Source organism: Pogoniulus pusillus, chromosome Z (genome assembly GCF_015220805.1).
Source record: "Pogoniulus pusillus isolate bPogPus1 chromosome Z, bPogPus1.pri, whole genome shotgun sequence".
NCBI lineage: Eukaryota > Metazoa > Chordata > Aves > Piciformes > Lybiidae > Pogoniulus > Pogoniulus pusillus.
The window spans coordinates 25,837,005-25,858,245 of record NC_087309.1 but is presented as its reverse complement, the minus strand read 5'-3'; the positions used below and the strand labels follow the sequence as shown (position 1 = coordinate 25,858,245).

General features: G+C 41.1%; 1 protein-coding gene across 3 annotated transcripts in view; it reads right to left on the bottom strand.

The window, feature by feature from the left end:
- Nucleotides 1-21,241, bottom strand: part of SETBP1 (SET binding protein 1) — a 321,545-nt gene that overhangs the window by 242,822 nt on the left and 57,482 nt on the right. For all 3 annotated transcript variants that reach the window (XM_064140223.1, XM_064140225.1, XM_064140224.1), the window contains exon 3: nt 13,542-13,625. In XM_064140223.1, the coding sequence (XP_063996293.1) occupies nt 13,542-13,625 (84 nt within the window). The remainder of the gene's footprint in view (nt 1-13,541; nt 13,626-21,241) is intronic.

The window sequence follows — 21,241 nt, the reverse complement described above, 5'->3', positions numbered from 1 at the left end:
CTTCTGGAAAGCTACATTTTATCCTAAATCCTCAGCCCAGGTTTACACCATAACAGACAGGCAGTGCTGGAGAAGCTGAAATGCTGTGTCTAAATGGCCATATGAACCCAGGTAATGGCATGTGGGGGTAAGGAGAGGAAATACAGGTTTGGTTTTGGTGGATTTCTCTGCTATAAACTGACAATGAAAGCCAGCTGCAAGGAGCAAAATCTTATAATAGTTGAAGACGTGAGAGAAGAGGCTCAAGTACATCACAGGCAGCAACCTTGTGTTGCTATTAAGTAAGTAAGCAATTAAGTCAGAGACTTTTTCCACACTGATTTTGATGTAAGCATGACTATGGCTTAGAGAAAGCAAACCACAAAGTAGACTAGGTAGCAAGCACAAGGAACTTGAATTTACACAGGAAACAGCACAAAGAGACAGGCTAGGTGAGGAACACATGCAGACTACTGTTTGCAAATGAAAATTACCAATAACGAAGTGTAAGGCTGGCATGGATTCTGTCTCTCAGATTTCAGCACAGTTTATTTTTACAGACACAGCTTCCTCATGCAAAGTATTGGCAAACAGGCTGCTGGCAGGGAGATTGGAAGTAGAGAGCATGAAGGACAGGGCTTCTTTGGGAGGGCACAGGAGGCTTTTCCCCCTGCTGGGATGGAGCAGTGAGTGGTAGAGCTCCAGAGAGAAAAGTGAAATTTCATAGAGACAAATGGCTAAGCTATTAATCTTGTTGATGACAGGAGTAAGGGAAGATGGAAAGCAAAAGGAGGAGGAATTCAAATGGTGATGAGCAGGTATTGGGTGCTGAGAGGGCAAGGGTTAAAGACAACAAACTGAAATGTAGAGTCCTGCAAATTAAGTAACCGTCTCTCTGCTGCATCAAGTCACACGAACTAATAACTACAGACACCCCTACATAAATGCATTCCTCTGTCCTTGGATTCTTAAGTGTTGTCAAGCTCTGCCTTCACTTACCCTACCCAGCAAACAGCTGAGAATACAAAAGCTATGTTGTCCTGCTAGCCTTAAAAGAAATCAACTTAAACATTATAACATCTCCACCTCAGCGTTATGTTCTGATGCCAGGATCAACACATAGAGAGGGTGCCTGACCCCCTCCCACCATTGCTCCTTGGCAGCTCAACACCTCAGAGCTGAAACATCCTGCAGGCTTCCCTCCCTCCAGGCTCTGCTCAGACATGTGTGCTCCCAACCAAATGACCTCACCTGGACCAGACTGAGCTTCCCAAGTCAACACAAATACAGCACATTGAAAATGGCAGTGATTTTCAAAGGTTTCAGCTGGGTCCCTCTTAATTTTCACTCAGCACTTTATACATTTTGTCTGCTATAAAATGGGAGCATTTTATATTCCCAGCTCCAATACATATTTTATGAACCTTCAGGAAAGCTGCCTGCTATGCAGTTAATATTTTGATTCCAAAGTTAACTGGTTAAAAGACATAGTAAGAAATATGAAATGGAAAAGAAAGGGGAAAAAAAAAAAAAAGGAAGAACAAAACAAAACCAAAAAAAAGAGAGGTGAGAAATTGTGGGTGAAGACTAATAGTAGCACTATTTGGAATAACTCTGCAGCCAAGACAGCAAACCTGTTATTTTTAATGGGACCACCCAAGTGAGCAAAATGTTAAGCTCTTACTCATGTGTGCTGTGTTCACTGAATGCATATTCAAAGTCCAGAGGGGAGTTACAGAAAGTAATAGTGGGGTTTAACAAGGACTTAGCCGATGGGAGAAAGCACTGGGCTCCTACCAAAGCTCATTCCCAAACTTGCAGCAGAATACGATGTGATTCATAGATTCATGGAATGGTTTGGGTTGGAAGGGATCTTAAGGATCCAGTGCCCCTGCCTGGGTGGGGAACACCTTCCACTAGACCAGGTTGCCAAAGGCCTTGTCCAAACTGGCCTTGAACACCTCCACTGAGGTGGTATTCATGACCTCTCTGAATGACCTGTTCCAATGTCTCACCACCCTCACTGTAAAGAATTTCTTCCTAATACCTAGTCTAAGTCTACTCTCCTCAAGAGTAAAGCCATTCCCACTTCTGTCACTACTGTGATGCTACTGTGTCCTGTCACCAGCCCTTGTAAAAAATCCCTTCCTGGCTTTCTTGTAGTCCCCCTTCAGGTGCTGGAAGGCCTCTATAAGGTCTCCCCAGAGCCTTCTCATCTTCAGGCTGAACAGCCCCATCCCTCTCAACCTGTCCCCATAGAGGAGGTTCTCCAGCATCTGATTATCTTCATGGTTCTCCTCTAGGCCAATCTCAAGTCCAATTCAATAAACATGGAAGCGGGGGTCAGTGCTGTTGGAACAGGCTATCACTGCTTGGACTTGCCGGAGGCCAACCTCTCTTCATCAGCTTCTCTTGAATATGTTTTGGGATTTTTCTGGGGCTAACACCACCTGCTCTAAACACATTCCTCTCTTACAAACAACCAACCAAAACAAAACTACAAAACAACCAAAACAACCTCTTCTGAATGCCACTTAGCAAAATAGGATGTGAGCTTCTAGTATCGCATCCAAAAAGCAGTGTAGATAGGAAGCCTTCCTTATTTTAAAGTCCTTAATTCAACACCAATCCTTTAAATGTTATGACTAGATCAGCTTGCTTGGGTGAGTCAGGTCTAAAGTACCTTTTCAAGTCACATTAAAAGTATTGCTGGTGAGGAAACTATTTATGATGCTGTAAGTGCTAATATAAAATGTATCAAGAAGCATAAAAGCCAGAGAAGTTTAGAACGCCACTTAAAATAAAAGTGGATAAAAATACAACATAACACTCAATGATGTCAAAGGTGGATTCTTAAATTACTGCCCCTATGTCTTTCCTCAGTCTAGATGAAACACTCCCATCAGCAAAATCCTATTGTTAGACTTAGCGATGGCATTTCCAAGAACAGAGCAATACTCATGTTCAGAATTGGCTGGAACAGTTTCCTTTCCCTCTGGTATTACACTGTTTGCATCCTGTCCTCTAGGAAAAAGGATGATTGATGTGTAACACCAGAGGAGGGAGGAGTGGGACAAATGGAAGAGGCAAAAGACAGAAAAATCTGGTGCCCAACATGAAACATTTAAGCCCTAAAATTCTGCTGGGATATGATCCTACCCTGCAGCATTGTTATTTTTTGCCACAGAATTAAAAAGAAGGACTTTTCCCAGTGTCCCAGCAGGCCACAGAAGATAAATCCAAATGACAGGGCTTAAGTTACGAATATGGGGAATTAAAGATGAGAAGTAAAGCAGCTTATGATGACTCTCCCATGAAATACAAGCTTCAGTATTGATTTTGAAATGCCCTGTCTTCATTCCAGCACCTTCTTGAAAATGAGACTTGAGTTTCTTCACCTTTCAGCCACTTTGCATAATTTGATGATGATAAAAAGCTTTTGCAGTCTGCTATTTATCAGGAATCATTCCCTTGTTTTCTAGGTGCAACCACTGATCTCTAAGGAAGATGATGATAGAAATACATCATTAATTTCCTTATGAAGGTTGCAATGGTTCAACTCAGCCTCCATTCCCAATACAGTAAGTGGAAAAAGGTATGGATGCCTCAATGACACATTGGTTAGTCAGTCAGACATCTGAAGTCAAACCATAGGAGTGCCCTGCAAGAAGCCTATATCTGTTATGACCTTGAAGCACGATGGAACAGAGAGTTCATGGAAAGTGCTTAGCATCTCCTTGCCATCTTGTTTACATGGATACTTAGGGAGCCTCAGGACACTTGGTGTCTTGGCCCATAATATCTACAGACAACCCAAGTATCCATATCTAAATTGAAGCTTTTATACCAAGTGGCCACCACATGCTTTCTCAGCCTACAACATGACAAGATAAAAGGCCAGGCATCCCAGGGTCCATTGAGAAGGACATGAGATTATGAAAATTAATTTTATAATTTTTTTTCTGACTCCAGCTTTTGTGTAAGATAATCATATTTCCCACTCACTTGCAAGTCACTCTAGGTTGTTTTCAAAGACTTGACCTCAGCTACCAAAATAGTCATGATGGGCATCTTTGGTGAGACAAAAAACACAATGCCTTATCCTTCATAGCTTTTCTCTATTTGCTCAGCCTCAACATGTCTAACCTATTCCAACAATAGAGTGAAATAACTGCTCTGCTGAATAACTCAAATCTTTGAAGAGACAGGACTAAAAAGGAAAACTAAGGTGAAATAACTTGGCTAAGTTTGTAGAAAATGAAAGTCTGTTTCCCAAATGCCAATACTAACTGCGAGGCTGATCCTGCTGCCCTCCAAAGACAAGCATCACTACCTGAGGAAGTACAGTGAGGTTTCCTGTGGCTTTTCATTTTCCTCACTGTACTTTTTCTCAACAAAAGAAAATCCATTAATATTTGATCATTCCTGCATGTAAGATGCACTTGCTAAAATAGTTTTGCACTTACCAGCCTCCAGTTGTAGACTGAATTGATGACACTTAAAATGTGCCCATAAGCCATAGCAGAATGATCTTATTACAGCAGTGCCTTAGTAATGTTATGTTAGTTAAGGTTATGTTGTCTGATTTTGAGGGTTTATAACCCAGCTGTGAATATATTCTCCAGGTTGAAACTGGTTGAAGTGGGAAAACAGTCTTGCAGCAAATCATACAGCTTTTTTCTTCCACTATTTTCTACTTTAGATTTTTGTCTGGGTTATTTTAAATTGGAATATAAGGGGAAAAAAAGAAACATACCTCTGTCAGGATGCCAGAAGGAGCCACACTATATTTCAAGCCAATGTTATTCTACCTCTGGCAAGGCCTACACCATGCTAACACCCAAATACTCCCCAGTCTTTAACACGAAGGATATCTGTGCTGCTTTCACTGGTTTATAAAGAGAGCTGAGGTCTAGTGGGAACTAAATCACATCTGACTGTGTAGGAAACCTGTAGAAGACTGAGGGACTCACCCAGCATCTCTGAAGGGTTAGCTGACTCTGTAGACACTGAACAGCTTCTTCTTCCACCTGATACAATGATTACAAACTGTAGCTTGAATGGTTTCTCACCTGCACAAATAATTTTTCTTTCTTCTACAAAGACTCAGTCAGTTACTGAGCTTCCTGAGTGGTTTCAGAGGAGGTAATGTTTTAAAAACTGATTTTTACCTTATGAGGAAACTTTAAACCCAAGGCACACACATATCTTAGATTGCTATCATCTCTTACCAATTCAGACTCTTACGCATGAAAAAGAAACTCAAGAAGTAACTTATAATGAAAAAGTTATAAGAGATAGAGGGAACAAAAGGCTGTTGAGATGGAACAAAAGGCTGTTTAGTTGGAGCAGTGCAAAAATGTTCCTACCAGTATGGCCAACCCAGCATCAGAACAGACTTCCACATGAAACTCAGCACGAGCTGTCACTTGAGCTGCTAGAAGTTTCAGCTGAATAGAGTTTCCACTAATACCCAATGTCATGTTTGAACATTTCCTGAATGTAGAACAACCATATTTGGTACAATTACAGACAGATGACCTGCTGAGATTTAGGACCTGCATTTCATCTTGTCTTGACATCAACTCTGGTGCAATGTGAGTAAAATGAGGGTGAAAACTGCCACTGTTCTGCTTAGGTAGTATTTTGCACCCATCCTGAGATAGGTGTGAAGTGCTCCACAAAGTTGCAAACACAACACTCCAACCAATGAGCGGGTCCTTCTCTCCATCTGCCACTCTACACAAAGCCTTTGCACTTTCCTTGCTCCTCACAGCTCTCAGCAGCTTTGAACAGGCCATTTGGTTAGCATGAACCTCAGAGTAGACAGGATATGAATGCACGTGGCATCTGTCATCTAAAAGGTGGATGACTGATATTGACTCTGCCATGGTGCCTTCGCACACTGGCATCTGCTAAGGGGAAATGGGAACAAGACAGAGTGGGAGGCAGCAAATGTAGCCCAAATGCCAGAAAGTAATGGGGAAAGATGGTCCTTACTATATGATAACCAAATGGACCTTACTATATTATAACCAAATCTTGACCTATGCCTTTTATTTATTCATCTGTGTGTTATCCCTATCCTTGTTCGGTGTCTGCAGCAGGTAAGCTGTGAACTTGGAGGGAATGGGACTATCTGAAGTGGCAGCTTCTCTCTTTAAACTGTTTCCCTCTCTGACATTTTAGGGAGATCAGTGAAAACAATAAAACAGTTATTAATGCTCACTGGGATTGCAGAGCCTGAAATGACATAAGGCAGCATTTTCTTTGGATGCTTTAGTTCTCTTTTACCATGCTGTTATGTGTTTGCCTTTCAAATTCAGGATTTGAGGTTGATGGTGACAACTGATAACACTAATTTTTTCATGTGTGAAGCACTTTTCATTCACAGGGCTCTCAAATTGCTTTTCAAAACTGTAAAGCTTTCCTTCGTCTACCTCTGAAATTAACCTGTCTTCAAGGTGGAACAAAGGACCCAATAATGCAAGGTGGTGGTGGTACCCAGCAATTTAGGGCAGGAAGTGGAGAATAATGTATCCCACTGAAGGTACAGGGTCAAGTCAAGTTGGCAGAATACTTATCCTGAATGAGAGTCTGGACAAAACATCACTGCCAGGACTCACATGCTCCAGCTCAGGAGGGAAAGTGCAATGAGATCATCACTCACTAGAAAAGGTCAGAATTTTACATCTTGAACAGGGTCAGGCCAGTGTGTTAAAGCACACATTTACAACATCAAAGGGAAAAAAAAAAGAGGAGGGGAAAAAAAAAAGCAACAACAATTTGCTGACTGCCTTTTCTGAAGCCTTTCCTGCAAGAAAATGTGGCACCATTAGTTTTTTGGTCCCCCCCACTTCCTGAAGAAAGGGAAGGCTCTATTGAACTTCAGTGTACACTGCTACACTTCACAGGAAACCAAACCCATTTTGAAATTCATATGAACTGCAAGAGGAGATCACAAGGTAGGAAATTCTTGAAGTAAGTACAAGACTGTTCATAAAATGAGTTAGAAAAGGAAATAGGCAATTATAAAAGGTCATTAGAAATGTCCTTTTAGCAATGGCATTGTATGCAGGGAGGTGCAGCCCACTGTAATATAAACCTACTACAGCTGAATTTACAAAGGATACTCAGAACTTCAATGTCTTTAGTTCAAAGAATTAGATTTAGGAAATTTCTTTCATAACATTAACCCTCCAAAACTTACATAAATCCAAAGAATAGAGGCTTATAGAACTTCCATTTCACAACTGCTTCACTTTTATGCAACAAATGAATGAAAGCAAAAAAAATTCTCAGTCACCAGGAATATAGATGCTTAGCAGTAGATACAGCATTTAGATTATCAAAGCACAACTGTTGTATGAAATTGGGATGCCCAGAGAAGAAGTAGTTGGTGAGACTCAGATTCAAAAATTCTTGTCCCCAGTTAGATTCCATTGAAAGGAAGAGATTTTGAGGTTTTAAAACAAGTTTTCTGAATCTATTTTTTCTACAGCATTTTGGTTCACCAAGCAGCAATACAACTGTGGTGTTTGAATGGAAAAGCAAAGGTGGTCCACCTTGCTGAGAACACTAATGTTATGGAGAGAAAACCACTCTGAACTGGGAGCTGGAACAAGATGCAGAAATATGAGATTAGTATTTTGGAAAGTAAAAGAATAATTGGTGGGATGAGTGTAATTACAGAGCTACAAGGTTTGCTTTTAACAGGCACTGGTGCCAGAAGTGATGTGTTTAGCATTGGTGCTATATCTAACATGTTCCTGAAATCTCAAGGGACTGGATAATCTAGTAGTCTCCTGTAGTCCTATGTTCTTCATATGATCACCTATTCTGTTTCATTCAACAAACAAAATATTTTTAAGGCTGCTTTACTGCCTAGACACCTCAGATATTTAACATGATCTCTCTTTGTATTTTATTTCTTGTTTAAGTTTTTTTGTTGTTTGTTTGTTTTATATATCTAATCTGTGTAGAATTCAAAGATTTTTTAAACAGAGATTTAAACTATGATATGAACTTAGAGCAGGAGATGGTGGGCAGCATGCCTTCACTCCACTATTTCTCTCCTCCTGCTTTGTCCATTTATGTATTTTAAAGATAGGTAATGCCACAGGCTGTTTACCATTAGTAAAGGGGCAATAAGAGACAGGGCGCGCTTAGCATAAGTAAGTTCCAGAGCGTTCCAGTTTATTACACCCAACCATGGGCTTATATACTTTTCATCAGAAGGCTACATAAGAAGGTTGCAAATCATGTTAGACTCGAATAGGTTACATACACTTGTGTTAGGACTACATTAGGATTACATACTAGTTAGCATAGATATTCTTCATATTCTCTCAACAACACATATATTGTGTCTAAGGCAATTCTGTCAGCAGAGACAGGTGAAAACCACAGACTCCAGCCTTACATTTATTTATATTTGTTACACCATTCTCTAAGGTCATTCCAGTCCTCTATCAGTACTTCTGAACTCATGCACTCTCACCTGTCCATAGCTTGTGTTCCACTGTATAATATCACAGTCAGACAATTCTATGAAATCACTGCATTTAATATTACTATATCCAACAGGGTAATGTTTTACTTTTATTACTCTGATTTCATAGTGAAAAGAAACATTAATGATTAAGGATGTGATCTAGACTTCCTGAGATCAAATGCATGAGCCTTCACACTCCTTCATTTCATGCTTCAGTGGAATTCCTCCTGACAAGTAGAAGCATACAAGGGAGAGTCAGTGATGCCAAGGCAGATTCTCCAAAACCTCATCTCAGCCCTCTGCAAAACACTCAACAGATATTACAACACCAGCTGTCAAAGGAACTTAGATCTGATGCAGTTCAGGCCAGGCCAGTCAGTTATTTAAAGAGGTGGATTTATTTATATACTTTCTACCCTCCTTCCATCCTTGACAAACTCCCACCCTATTATTTTAAGATGGGAAATTACCAGCAGCCCTGATCGCGTATAATTTTACAACAGTTTACCAGATATTTTGTATTGGCCTTTGCTGGTACTTTTATTCTTCAATAAATTCCTTCAGCCATTAAACAATGCTACTCCCACAACAACTTTGGCAGAGATCAAAAGAGTGTGGCAGGTTTGCTCCAGGCTTCTGCTCCTACCCTCCACGTATCAATGAGCTAGATGGAGGAAAAATACAGTTTTTCTTTCCTTTGCTCTCTTCAAAAGGGCTGACTATGGGGGGGGGGGGGGGGGGGGGGGAAGGCAGTGGCGGGCTGGCAGGTTGAGGATTGGGGATATTTGTTTTAATCTACTAAAGTAACTGTGCTTTTGCTGAAATAATGATCACATTCGTTAATAGCACTGTGTCAACTTCTTAAAAAAAAATAAACCTGCACTATTTGGAAAAACAGAATAATTATGAAGTAAACTACTGTCTACTCTGAAGAGATCTCTGGTGATACAAAAGGCCAGCAGATATATTTTAATGTAGAGAGTTAAAGATGGAATAGATAGATAGATAGACAGACAGACAGAAAGATAGGCAGATATTTATACAGGCCTGCAGTCACTAGTCCAATGACTTGGAAAGAGAAGCTAGACTCCTTACAATTCTGTGTGTAAATGTAACAGTACTTACCTCAACGGTGCAGTGTTTCTTCAGAGAACCCAGACATAATCAACAAAGGTGGTTGCTTTGGGGATTTACTTGGTACAACTGTCATCCCAGAAATCTAATCTCATCTGCAGTCCTGTCAGCTGTGGAAACCTGTTACAATCACTGAAATGAACCTTAAAATCTTATGCTTACAGGACTGCATATGCACTAGGTCATACTGGAATCTATCTCCGTTTAAAAAAGAAAATCAAGTGGACAGATAAAAAAGCATCAGAGACATTATTTCATCCTCAGCACTGAATTCAACCCTTGGAAAGAGGCAAAAACCCAAGAGGTTCCAGGGGAAAGGAGGACACTCAGATGAGGCCAAAGAAGCCCACAGGGGAAGCTGCCTATTTCATTTCTGGAATGTGGACCATGTGCATTTATTTTTAACTTTGAACCAAGTTCCTCTGTCCGCTGCCAGAAGTCCTGAGCCCTGTGCTGGTCCAAGGTGAGCTGTGGCCCAGCCATCCACTAATAGCTATTACTTCTTAATAAAGAACAGCACTTAGGCAAGAGATGAGGTTACTGTCAGAGGGGTCATGATTAATAATGATTAATCTGATCCTTGCCAACATGAACTGGATCCACTATTCACTAAATAATTACTCTGCAGCATGGATACAGTTTCCAGAAGAGGCATACATTTGCAATATTGAAACCAAAAACAAATACACAGAAGGACAAGAGGATCTAACTTCTCAGTGACACTTGAGTTCACATAAGCCACCAGAAAAGTTAAGTAAAGAGAAAAAAAATCCAAGGATGAGAGCAGTTAAATATTGATGAGCTGCCTAAATTTTGGTAGAAGTGGAGGGGAAAAAAAAAAAAAAAAGGTAACCATGAGAAGACAGAGATTTGTGTGCTGAGAATATAGAATGCTCTGCTACTTATGGTTCTCAACCTTATGTACACCTTTCACAAGATCACAGAACTTTAGAGGTTGGAGGGGACCTCCAGAGATCATCGAGTCCAACCTCCCTGCCAAGCAGGACCCTCTAGAGTATTTTGCTTAGGAACGCATCCAGGTAGGTTTTGAAGGTTTCCAAAGGAGACTCCACAATCTCTCTGGGCAGCCTGTTCCAATGCTCTGTCACTCTCATTGTAAAGAAGTTTCTCCTCATATTGAGGTGAAACCTTCTATGCTCCAGTTTGTAGCCATTGCTCCTTGTCTTACTGCTGCTGACCACAGAAAAAAGAATGGCCCCATCCACTTGACAGTTACTCCTCAGATATTTGTACACATTGGTAAGATTTCCTTTCAGCCTTCTCTTTTCCAGACTAAGCAGCCCCAGGTTTCTCAGTCTCTTTAACATGCACATTACTTGTTCAGCCACATTTTCCCTCATTTTAAATTGCTTTTAAATGCTTTTCTCTGAAGGTACACAAATAAAATCACTCCTTCAGAACTATCTTTCCTGCTTTATGTTAATATACTACTTAGCACAAGGAAATTCTAGTCCAGAACTGCCATTCTTATGCAAAAGTGAACCTTGAATAATAAGCAACTGTATAATAAATTTTGGGGAGGCACAAATTACTGGAAAACTAACAACTACTTTGAAGAGCGTATATGAAATTCATATCTACAGTACGATGTTCCAAGTGTAGAGTTGATTCTGGGCCTTGGAGCACAGATTAATCTTGTTCCCACAAAACACACAGATAATTGGCAATGGTGCCAGTGACAGCAGTGGACACAAAGGTACTCAAAGACGTTGCAGGAAAACACAAAGCAAGACCAGAAAAGAAAAAAACCCGAAAAGCCCCCAAGAAGAACTTTGAAGGTACATCTTTGAAATCTGACATAGGGTGTGAGAGGAGGGGATAAGGTTCTGCAAACAAAACAAGATCCAGTGCAGTGCTTTTCCTCTTCACAAAGCAAAATAAGCTGTTCATAAAATAATGCTTCCTTGGTCTTCTGGCAAGTAGTGTCCTGAAGGATTAGCCTATGATCATTGGCAAGTGTTTGCCTTTCCCAGCCAATGTCACCATAGAAGTCTGTTTATTGACAAGGCCCAGGGGATAATTTATAAGCAGAGCAGAGGTCTTGCATTCACAGACAAATGTTCCACACTGCCACCCACCCTCCTCTACTAATTTCCTCCATATCCACCTCCTGTCCCCTAAAACACTGACAGAGCCCTGCCAGGACTACTATGAATGAGCATTGCAGCCCCTGAGACAAGCACTTACTCAACAAAAAAAGTGTTATTGAGATGGTCAAGTCATCACTAGACATCAAAAATTAGATTTCAAAAAATAACCTTATGCAAATGATAATTTTTCACTGTCTCAGAAATCATAACATAGAATGGTACTGTTTCTGCCCCCCTAAAAACTACTGCCTACTCAATGTCTTAAAGGTTGTCATCAGTGAGCTTTAGGTGCAACAGTCAGGGTTTGTAAGAGGTAATGTTTTGCAGCTATCAAGTTACCTCTGCAATCAAGATGTTCCCATTTCATTTCCCATCTTTACTACATGCAAGCTGACACTGCTTTAGTCCTGTTGTAAATCAAGAGTGATTCAATCAGAGTACATCAAAACACAAAAGACTAATATTGGTGAAAGTGTTTAATTTCTTAATTAATTTTCTCCTGCTTTGCTAGAGTCTCAACATGAGAAAACTAAGCATGCGTTTTAGAGAATGGGAAGCTATTCTTTAAATAAAAATAATACAAATTGTTGTCTTGATAATGAACTGATAGTATAGCTCACAACAATGAATTCATTACTTTGAAAGTACTAATTAAAGTAAAAGCCAACATCAGTGAAAGACTCAATCCCTACAAGGCATGTAGAAGTTTGACCAATGTTCCTCACAACACAGCCCACAACATAATAGATAGATCTGTTCTCAGACACTAACAAAACAAGGATATGAGACACTGTTATTGACTATGTTTGATGAACATTTCTGCTGAAAATTAAACCCATTTTTTCTTGAGAATTCATCTCCTTTCCCATCGATAAATTATAAGGCACTCCTGGAGCTTTGTGGACACACTTTGGATCTGCTTCGCGTCTATATCTGGTCACGTGTTGTTCAAAAGGTACACTGGGGATCAAAGTTATCTGATACTTGAGATCAATGACTTTACTCTTCAAATTGAATATCAAATGACCTAATATTTATAAATATTTCTGCTCAAACAAAATTTCATTCCACCTTTAGAAGAACGATCTGTTTATTCAAACTTCTCTACAGCTACAAAGCTGGAAGGACATAATAACTAAAAATGACAGAGATAAACTTAGCTGGTCTGAATAAATGCAAAATGGTAGGAGGTGAGAAAAAACACTACCTGCTGGCTATCATTCTCAGTGCAGTCCCTCTCACTTGCAATTACTGAACCCTACTAGTGATCCCAACTTCAACTCAACAGCTTTTAGAATAAGGAGCCATTCATCCCAAATCCCAAATACTGAAACCTGATCATCCATTTGTAACAGTTTTTCACATCTCTATCACAAGTAACCTCAATAACAAATACTACTGTGATAGAATCCCTTCAGAACAAAAATATGCAATAAATGTCATGTTTCTCTGCAACTACTGCTCATCTAAGCTGTTATAGTATGAGACTGAAGGTTGGTTGTATTTAATTAGCAAGGAAGTACAATCTTCCTTGAGAAAGACATTGCCTGGCATGTATTTTTATAGAGAAACAGAACGCAGGAATTAATAAACCAGATGGGAATAAGTCAGGCTAAAGCATTAACTAGTGCAATGAATTCCTGATCTTGCTTTACAATTTTTCTACAAATAACAAATACAGAAACATTAATGTAGTAGCATTGTCAGCCATGTCAAGGAGCCTATGTCCAGGAACCCTGATATGCAACAGGACAGTTTAAATCAACCAGACATTAGTTAGCATGTTTTTTTACTTCCACCAGTTAAGGTACGTATCAACTGACCTGATCCGAATCTTTCACTTGAGCATTTTTCCCTTTTCTGCATCCACAGCTCATGAGTAGTTTTGCATCTCCAATGACTTTTCCCTATAAAAGATAAGACAAGATAAATATGAGCACAATCTGGTCTCCTGAAGATTATGAGGGTTGTATTTATGAACAGTAGCAGAAGAAAAAGCTTTAGAGAAGCATGTGAACTCATTCTGCATTGATGCGCGATACTTTTCCAGAGGGATAGCTTCCAAACTGCCAAGACTTCCCTGAAGGCAAATATCACAACATCAGGGATGTCACGTAGATAGTGGTAGAAGGAAAATAAGGTTTGTGGAAAAACACAACAGGAATACAAGCCGAAGAGGACATAGGTTATTTAATTCAATGTCTTCATTATGCATACATGAACAGAAACAAATATATAATGATCAGAGAGCATCAAACTGGAGTGACTTGAGGTAAAATACATACACCAGCATTTCTGTTCACCCTTAGCAAGTTAATGCTTTCTTGTTTCTAGTATTGTTAGATTTGGTGAAATAAAGTCTACAAAGTGTGATTTGCCCTCATTAAGACAACTGGTCTACGGAAACGCTGGCGAGTCATTGCCAGGAATTAAACAGTTCACTCTCGCCCAATGCTTGATGGCACAGAATATGCAGCATCAGGAACATCGTGAGGCCTATGGAGAGTTTAAAAAGAAATAGGGTGCCCTCATCCTCCTTTTGCCTAAGAACAACAGTTCTTCTTTTGCTTGATAATCCAATAGGAATGACTGAGCATGACCTGAGCAGCAAAGTCTCACATGCTAATGTGATTCTTTTTTGGGGGATTATTGAAGTCACTTTGGTTATTCACCAAAGCATTCTTGGAGCTTTTATGACCTAGACATTTTAACAAATAACCAGAGCAGAAAGGATCCGTGATTCCACATTTGGTCAAAATGATCCTTGAGTTCAAACAATAATACAGCCAAATGAGACTCCACAAATGTTTTGTCATTATTTCCTTTCTTACATACACACAAAAAGACATTGCCTTTTTCCATACTTTTGCTATCTGCAGCTGCAAATAAACATTCTCAGCATCTGCTCAGCAACAGGAGAGTCTCCTCATGCACAGCCATAGAGAGTCACTAGATTTCAGATGGATGAACTCATACAGAAGCACTCTATACTAAATGATGAGGAAGGGAAGGGACACAATAAAAAGAACTGCTGCCATTGCTCAATGTCAGGGCACAGCAGGGAAATGACCATTGGTAGAGCAGGAACTACAAACAGGGAGAAAAAACTTCTGGTCACCTTGGAAGAGCCTGCAGTCTATTAGGTGTGTTACTTAGTTCTCCCAGAATCTCACAAGTCCCAGTAAGGTCAGATAATGTACAAAAATTACCTTTACTCCTTTCTCCAGGAATGATTCTGGAAAAGAAAAGAGGCTGAAAAGGCTGAACCTACACTTAATACTTAACCAAATGTCCACTGTTCAGGCTGTTTATTGCAACCTGCCATACTTCAAGGTTTTCAGAGGACTGCTTTCAAATGGCACCCTCTGAGCATACTTCCCATATATTAAAGATATTTTAGTCTTTAATCATTACTACAGTCCTTTATTTAATTATATTATCAAAGTTTTATGTTAGTGATTGGAAACTGAGGCACATGGAGAGACTTGCCTGTTTAACCAAACAAACTTTCTAGACACTCCACAGTGTATGGACAGTCAGGATCTCTTAAAAAGGCTACAGAATCAACACACAACTGTCTTTAGGAGACATGACTTGCTAATGGTCAGCTTGCCCCAGCATTTGCTGAGAAATCACTATGATGAAAAACATAATCCATCCCTTTTCACAGCATAAATCAAGAAAAAAAAAGCTCACATTTTTAGACCCTTCTCTGGCTTCCAGGACATAATGTCATGCATATCATGAGCTCATGACAAACCATGGCCATGTTCTTCTGTTCATCTGGAAGTAACACCACTTTTTTTTTTTTTTTTTTTTTTTTTTTTTTTTAACAGAGGAAAAATTAAAAATGCTATTTATACTTACCTGGAAAACAAAGATCAGAGAGGCCATCTCACAAGGTTCAACAAGGCCAAGTGCAATGTGCTACACTTGGTTTGGGACAATCCTCAGTATCACTACAGGCTGGGGAATGACAGAATTGAGAGCAAACCTGACCAAGAACTTGGGCTACTGGTGGATGAACATTAACTATCAGAGTAAGCCCAAAAGGTCAACCACAGCCTGGGCTGAATCTAAAGTAATATGGCCAGCAGATCAAGAGAGGTGATTCTCCCCTTCTACTGTGTGTTTGGTGAGACTCTAACTGCAGTGCTGAATCTAGTTCTGGAGTCCTCAGCACAAAACAAGACATGGATTTCTTGGAGTGGATTCAGAGGAGGCCACAAAAATGATGAGAGAATAGAAACAATTCTCTTAGAAGGATACACTAATAGAGTTTGTACAACTGGGAGAAGAGAAGGCTCCAGGAAGACTTTGTTACAGCCTTTCAGTACTAAAAGAGGGTCTATGTGAAAGATGGGGACTGTATTTTTAGCAAGGCTTATTGCAACAGGACAAGATGTAATGTTTTCAAATGAGGGTAGATTTAAACTAGATATAAGGAAGCCTTTCGGTTGCTGGGTTTGTTTTTTTATTTTTTGCTGTGACAGTGACGGAGCACTGGTACAGGTTGCCTATAGACGTGGTAAGCACCCCACCTCTGGAAACACGGTCAGGCTGGATGAGGCTCTGAGCAACTTACTGTAGTTAAAGATGCTCCTGCTCATAACAGAAATGTTGGACCAGATGACTTTAAACGTCCCTTCTAGCCTATACTGTTCTATGGTTCTATGACTCTATGAATATGAAACCAACACTTGTAGTTTTTTCTTTTTCTGTGACAAGAATGCAGAGGCTCTTCCATTCCCTAAAAGAACAAATTAAAACAATGCTCTAAATTAATAATTTCCTTCTCAAACTGCAGATGAAGTTCTTACAGTACACATTGCCTGAATTAAGTACTACCTCTACCTTTTTTTAGGAAAGTTTATTATGAGCAGATGCTTAGTTCGGGGATAGATGTCTAACATTAGGGGAAAAAGGGGGGGGAGGAAAGCATATGGACAACATTTGCAGCCAGTCGCAACTCTGTTCAAGAGCAGATGGAAGCCTTGTCATTCAGGGGTTTCCTCGCACACACCAAACAGTTCAGTGGGGATGGGAAAAGGGGCTTCTGCATGGATGCTTCTGTCTGGAGCCAGATTAGAAGAAAGCACACTTTTCTGCAGCACATGCCTCATGTTACATTAAACATGCATACACAATTTAAGCTTTTATTCAGCAGTTTTAAACAGAGTCCTTGAGAGTGCTAAGGGTCAGTGAGTTTTTGTTTGTTTATCTGTATGTTGTATTACAGCTTCTAGAGCCCAAGGAGTTTATTAAGAAATTAAAACTCCTCATTGAGGATATCCTGTTGTGGCCATTGCCTCCTAATATATCGTTTCCTTCTTCCAGCAGTGCCTGATGCTTACAGGGGAGGGAGATGAGAACCCTGCAGCATGAGGAGCCTCATCTCAGTAAATACTATAGATGCTTGCAATTAATTTATGAAACATCATTTCCATGCTTCTTGGCTTTTTAGTAACAGGGTCAGGGTGGAGCATGGTGATCTTGAAAGCTCAGACTAAATGATTCAGTGTTGGCTGGTTTTCATACAATCATAGAATCATAGAATCAACCAGGCTGGAAGAGACCTCTGAGATCATCCAGGCCAACCTATCCCCCAGCCCTAGCCAATCAACTAGACCATGGCACTAAGTGCCTCATCCAGGCTTTTATTGAACACCTCCAGGGACAGTGACTCCACCACCCCCCTGAGCAGCCCATTCTAACTGCAAATCACTCTATCTGGCAACAATTTCCTCCTAACATCCAGCATAGACCTCCCCTGGTACAACTTGAGACTGTGTCCCCTTGTTCTGTTGCTGGTTGTCTGGGAGAAGAAACCAACCCCCACCCAGCTACAACCTCCCTTCAGGTAGTTGTAGACAGCATGAGGTCACCCCTGAGCCTCCTCTTCTCCAGGCTAAACAAGCCCAGCTCCCTCAACCTCTCCTCATAGGCCTCATCTTCCAGGCCTCTCACCAGCTTCATCTCCCTTCTTTGGATACATTCCAGTGTCTCAACATCTCTCTTGAACTGAGGAGCCCAGAACTGGACACAGTACTCAAGGTGGCCTGAGCAGTGTTGAGTGTAAAGGGGAAGAACAACCTCCCTTGTCCTACTGGCAACACTGTTTCTGATCCAGGCCGGGATGCCATTGGCTCTCCTGGCCACCTGAGCACACTGCTGCCTCATGTTCAGCCGCTATCTCTTGGTCATAAGCAGGTAAGTACAATGCTATCCAATGGAGTAGCTTGTTTTGCCTTTTCTGGATCCTACCCATCATCAGGCATCCCCCTTCCCAAGACAAAGAGTAAGAAGGCTCCTTGGCAAGCACTTAAGTGTGAAGGCCATATGCCCCGTTATCTCACTTCTTACAGGGATATTCCCTGGCTTCACCCTCCTTGCGGCACCACATACTCCAGCAGTTGGCCAAAGTTTGCAGAAGAAGAAGAAGAGAAAAAAAAAGTAATTATCTCACTGCACAGGTGACAGGACATGACTGGTTGGCAGTTCTAACAGCTCATAGTAGAGCAACACCAAAATGAGTCGCCTAGAAGACAGTGAGGGCTTGTCACATCTTACTTCTCATCAGTGATTCTAAAGGGGAGTTGCAGGGACACACACAAATCATGCCTGCCAGGGCAGCCCTGGAGGCAGCAATGAGCCCTGGTGCTGCCTACAGCAGTCCTACATGGAGCTGCCAGCCTTATGTGAAGGAGTCAGATGTGACACACATGGCATCAGTGGGTCGCCATGGAGCTGCCAGACTGTGTTCTAGAGGACTTGGCTGGGATTAACTAGAAGATCCTTCCTTCCTCCTCCCTCTCCCAAGTGTATGGCTGGAAAGATTGGCTGGAGAGGTCAGCTTGTGTTGTCAGTACTATCCATACATCTTGCAACTAATGGCAGGCCCAACTGAGCTCTGACCTGGCCTCTCAGCTCCCATTAGCCTTCCTCAGTTTTGAGCAACAGGCATCAAAAATCCTTGCAGTGGTCTTTACCTGCAAGGACCTGCAACAACCCATCTCTACCTGCCCCACCCTGAAATTCTCACTGGCTGAATTTGGCCCTGGATTTCAGCTGTTCACATCTCTTTTGCCTTGCAATACCCTGAAAATGTCCTCCACCTACAACTGAAAACATAATGTACAGAAAGGAGTCTTGGCCCATGGCAACCCAGAGAAGAGAACAGCCTACAGTGTGACCTTCCCAAGGGTTTTATTAGCATTTTAGCTGCTGAAGCAGCCTGGCTTTTCAAAGAGAAGTACTTTGCTAAAACAGCTTTGCGAAGCTAAGCCGAGTAGTGCTTTGCACTCTTTTCTTCCTCTCCTGTATTACACCACCAAAATAACTCTCCAGCATAATATCCACATAAACACAGTGATCTTGCCTGCTCAGGAATGACAAGCATGTAGGGAAGCAATGTCATCTTCCTCTGACTCCTTCTTCATCTATCTATCTATATATCCCAGCATTTCCAGTACCAGAGAGCACGTTTGCTACCTGGTAACGACCCAAGAAGATCACGGCAGGTTTGGTTTTTTTTTTTTTTTTTTTTTTTTTTTGTTTTTTTTTTTGTGTTGTTGGGGTTGTTTGTTTGTTTTTCCCTAGGGGCATAGTTCAATTTTTCACCAAGGAAACAGGTGCGAAGGACTGCAACAGTGGACCATAAACAACAACAACAAAAAATACAAACAAACCAAACCAAACCAACCAACAAACAAACAATTAAAAAAAAAACACCAAAAAAAACCCACCATCCCCAGAAGTGCATACATGAAGTTGGGATGAATAGTTAGTGCATACAGTTTTACCCTGTTCTGTCAGGGTGATCCACATGTCTTAAGGAATCGGTGCTCAAGTGCCTACAGTGTTAGAGATAAGAAGGGGGAAAAAGAAGGGAAATGAGAACTGAATCCAAGGTGGAGGCAAGCAGCAGTACAACAGACAGCTGGTGTTTGGGTGGTGGTAAATCACCCTGAAATGAGCCTCTTCCCTCAGCTCAATGAGGCCTAAACAACAAAGGAAGGCACAGCTTGCAGCCGGACAGCCTGCTAGCCAGCCACAGACACACATGACAGCTTCATTCAGGAGCCCAGAGTCAATACAAAAGCTTCGAAATCAATCCGACATCCTGCGACCTCAAACAATGCACCAAATCTTCTCAGAATTGGAGCCCCAAATGAGGGGGAGCAGCATTCAAGGGAGATCGAACCACAGGGCTGGCATTGAAAGAGACTAAAAAGGAGAAGAATGTTCCCAGTTTATTAATGGCGAGGTCTGGCCGGCTGCATCCCAGCCGCCATAGGTTATGTTCATTAAAGGCCTGCGCTCTGCACGTATTATGCAGAGCGCCTGGAGAGTCTCTGTCTGTGTGTGTGTGTGCGAGCGAGCATGCCCTTCACTGGCTAGAGATAAGGATGTGTCTTTCTGCTTAGCACTGTTGTCTCCATCAAAAATTCCTCCTGTGTGAACCACGAGCGGGTTTTTTTCCCACTTGAGCGACTGTATGTGCACAGACGAATGCACGCCCTCGCACATATGTGCACTCTCTTCCCTGGACCTGAAAAGCAGTAAAGAAACTCAGAGGCTTTTTCCAAGGGCGGGGGGATGACACGCACACAACTCACAGACACACAGAAACAAAACAAACAAACAAAAAACTAAGGAAAAAACCAACAAACCAACCAAAAACTTACAGAAAAAAACAACTAACCAACCAAAAAAAAAAAAATCAAAACAAAAAACCAAGTAAAACCACAACAAACAAAAAACTAAACAAACAAAATTACACAAAACAACAGAAACCAACCAAAACAAACCAAACCCCACAAACAAGCCACACGTTTCATATCTGCTTCCCTCCTGGTCATACTTACATCTCACACACACACAAAAAGGCTAAGGCACTGTATAATTGCTGCTGCTGCTGCTACTGGAGTATATAGCTCCAGAAACCCTTGCCCACTCCTGCATACCCTAAACGACATGGTCCCACAGCATAACAAACCCACAAAGAGGGAAAACAAAAACAAAAAAAGGTGTCGGTTTGTTCCCTCTGTGTAGGATTGAGGTAGTTTCACCCACAGAATCTGCCCATTATCTGTAGTACTGCACACAAATGGCACCCTTCTCCCTACACCAACAAAAAGACCAAGCAAATCCTTTTCAGCAGCTTCCCTTCGAAAGAAGGTGGAGAAACAGAATATTGACACATACACATTAAAATGATAAGTATCATTTGCAAAAGTACTGTTTGGATTTCCTTATGCTATTTGTCTCTTTTCAGCTGACGTGTTTGAAGCAGGTAGACCTCACAAGTTTCTTCTCATCTGCACAGCCCAACATGGAGTGCTTGCTACAGAAGATCTACACTTTTATGCTGAAATGAGAGCAAATGAAGAGAAAACGTTGCATTTTAAAAAGTGTCTACAAATTTTGATGCACATTTCCCACATGTTTTTGCTGAAGCTATGTCAAAGTCCAATCACAGAATCACAGAATTAATCAGGTTGGAAAAGACCTCTGAGATCAT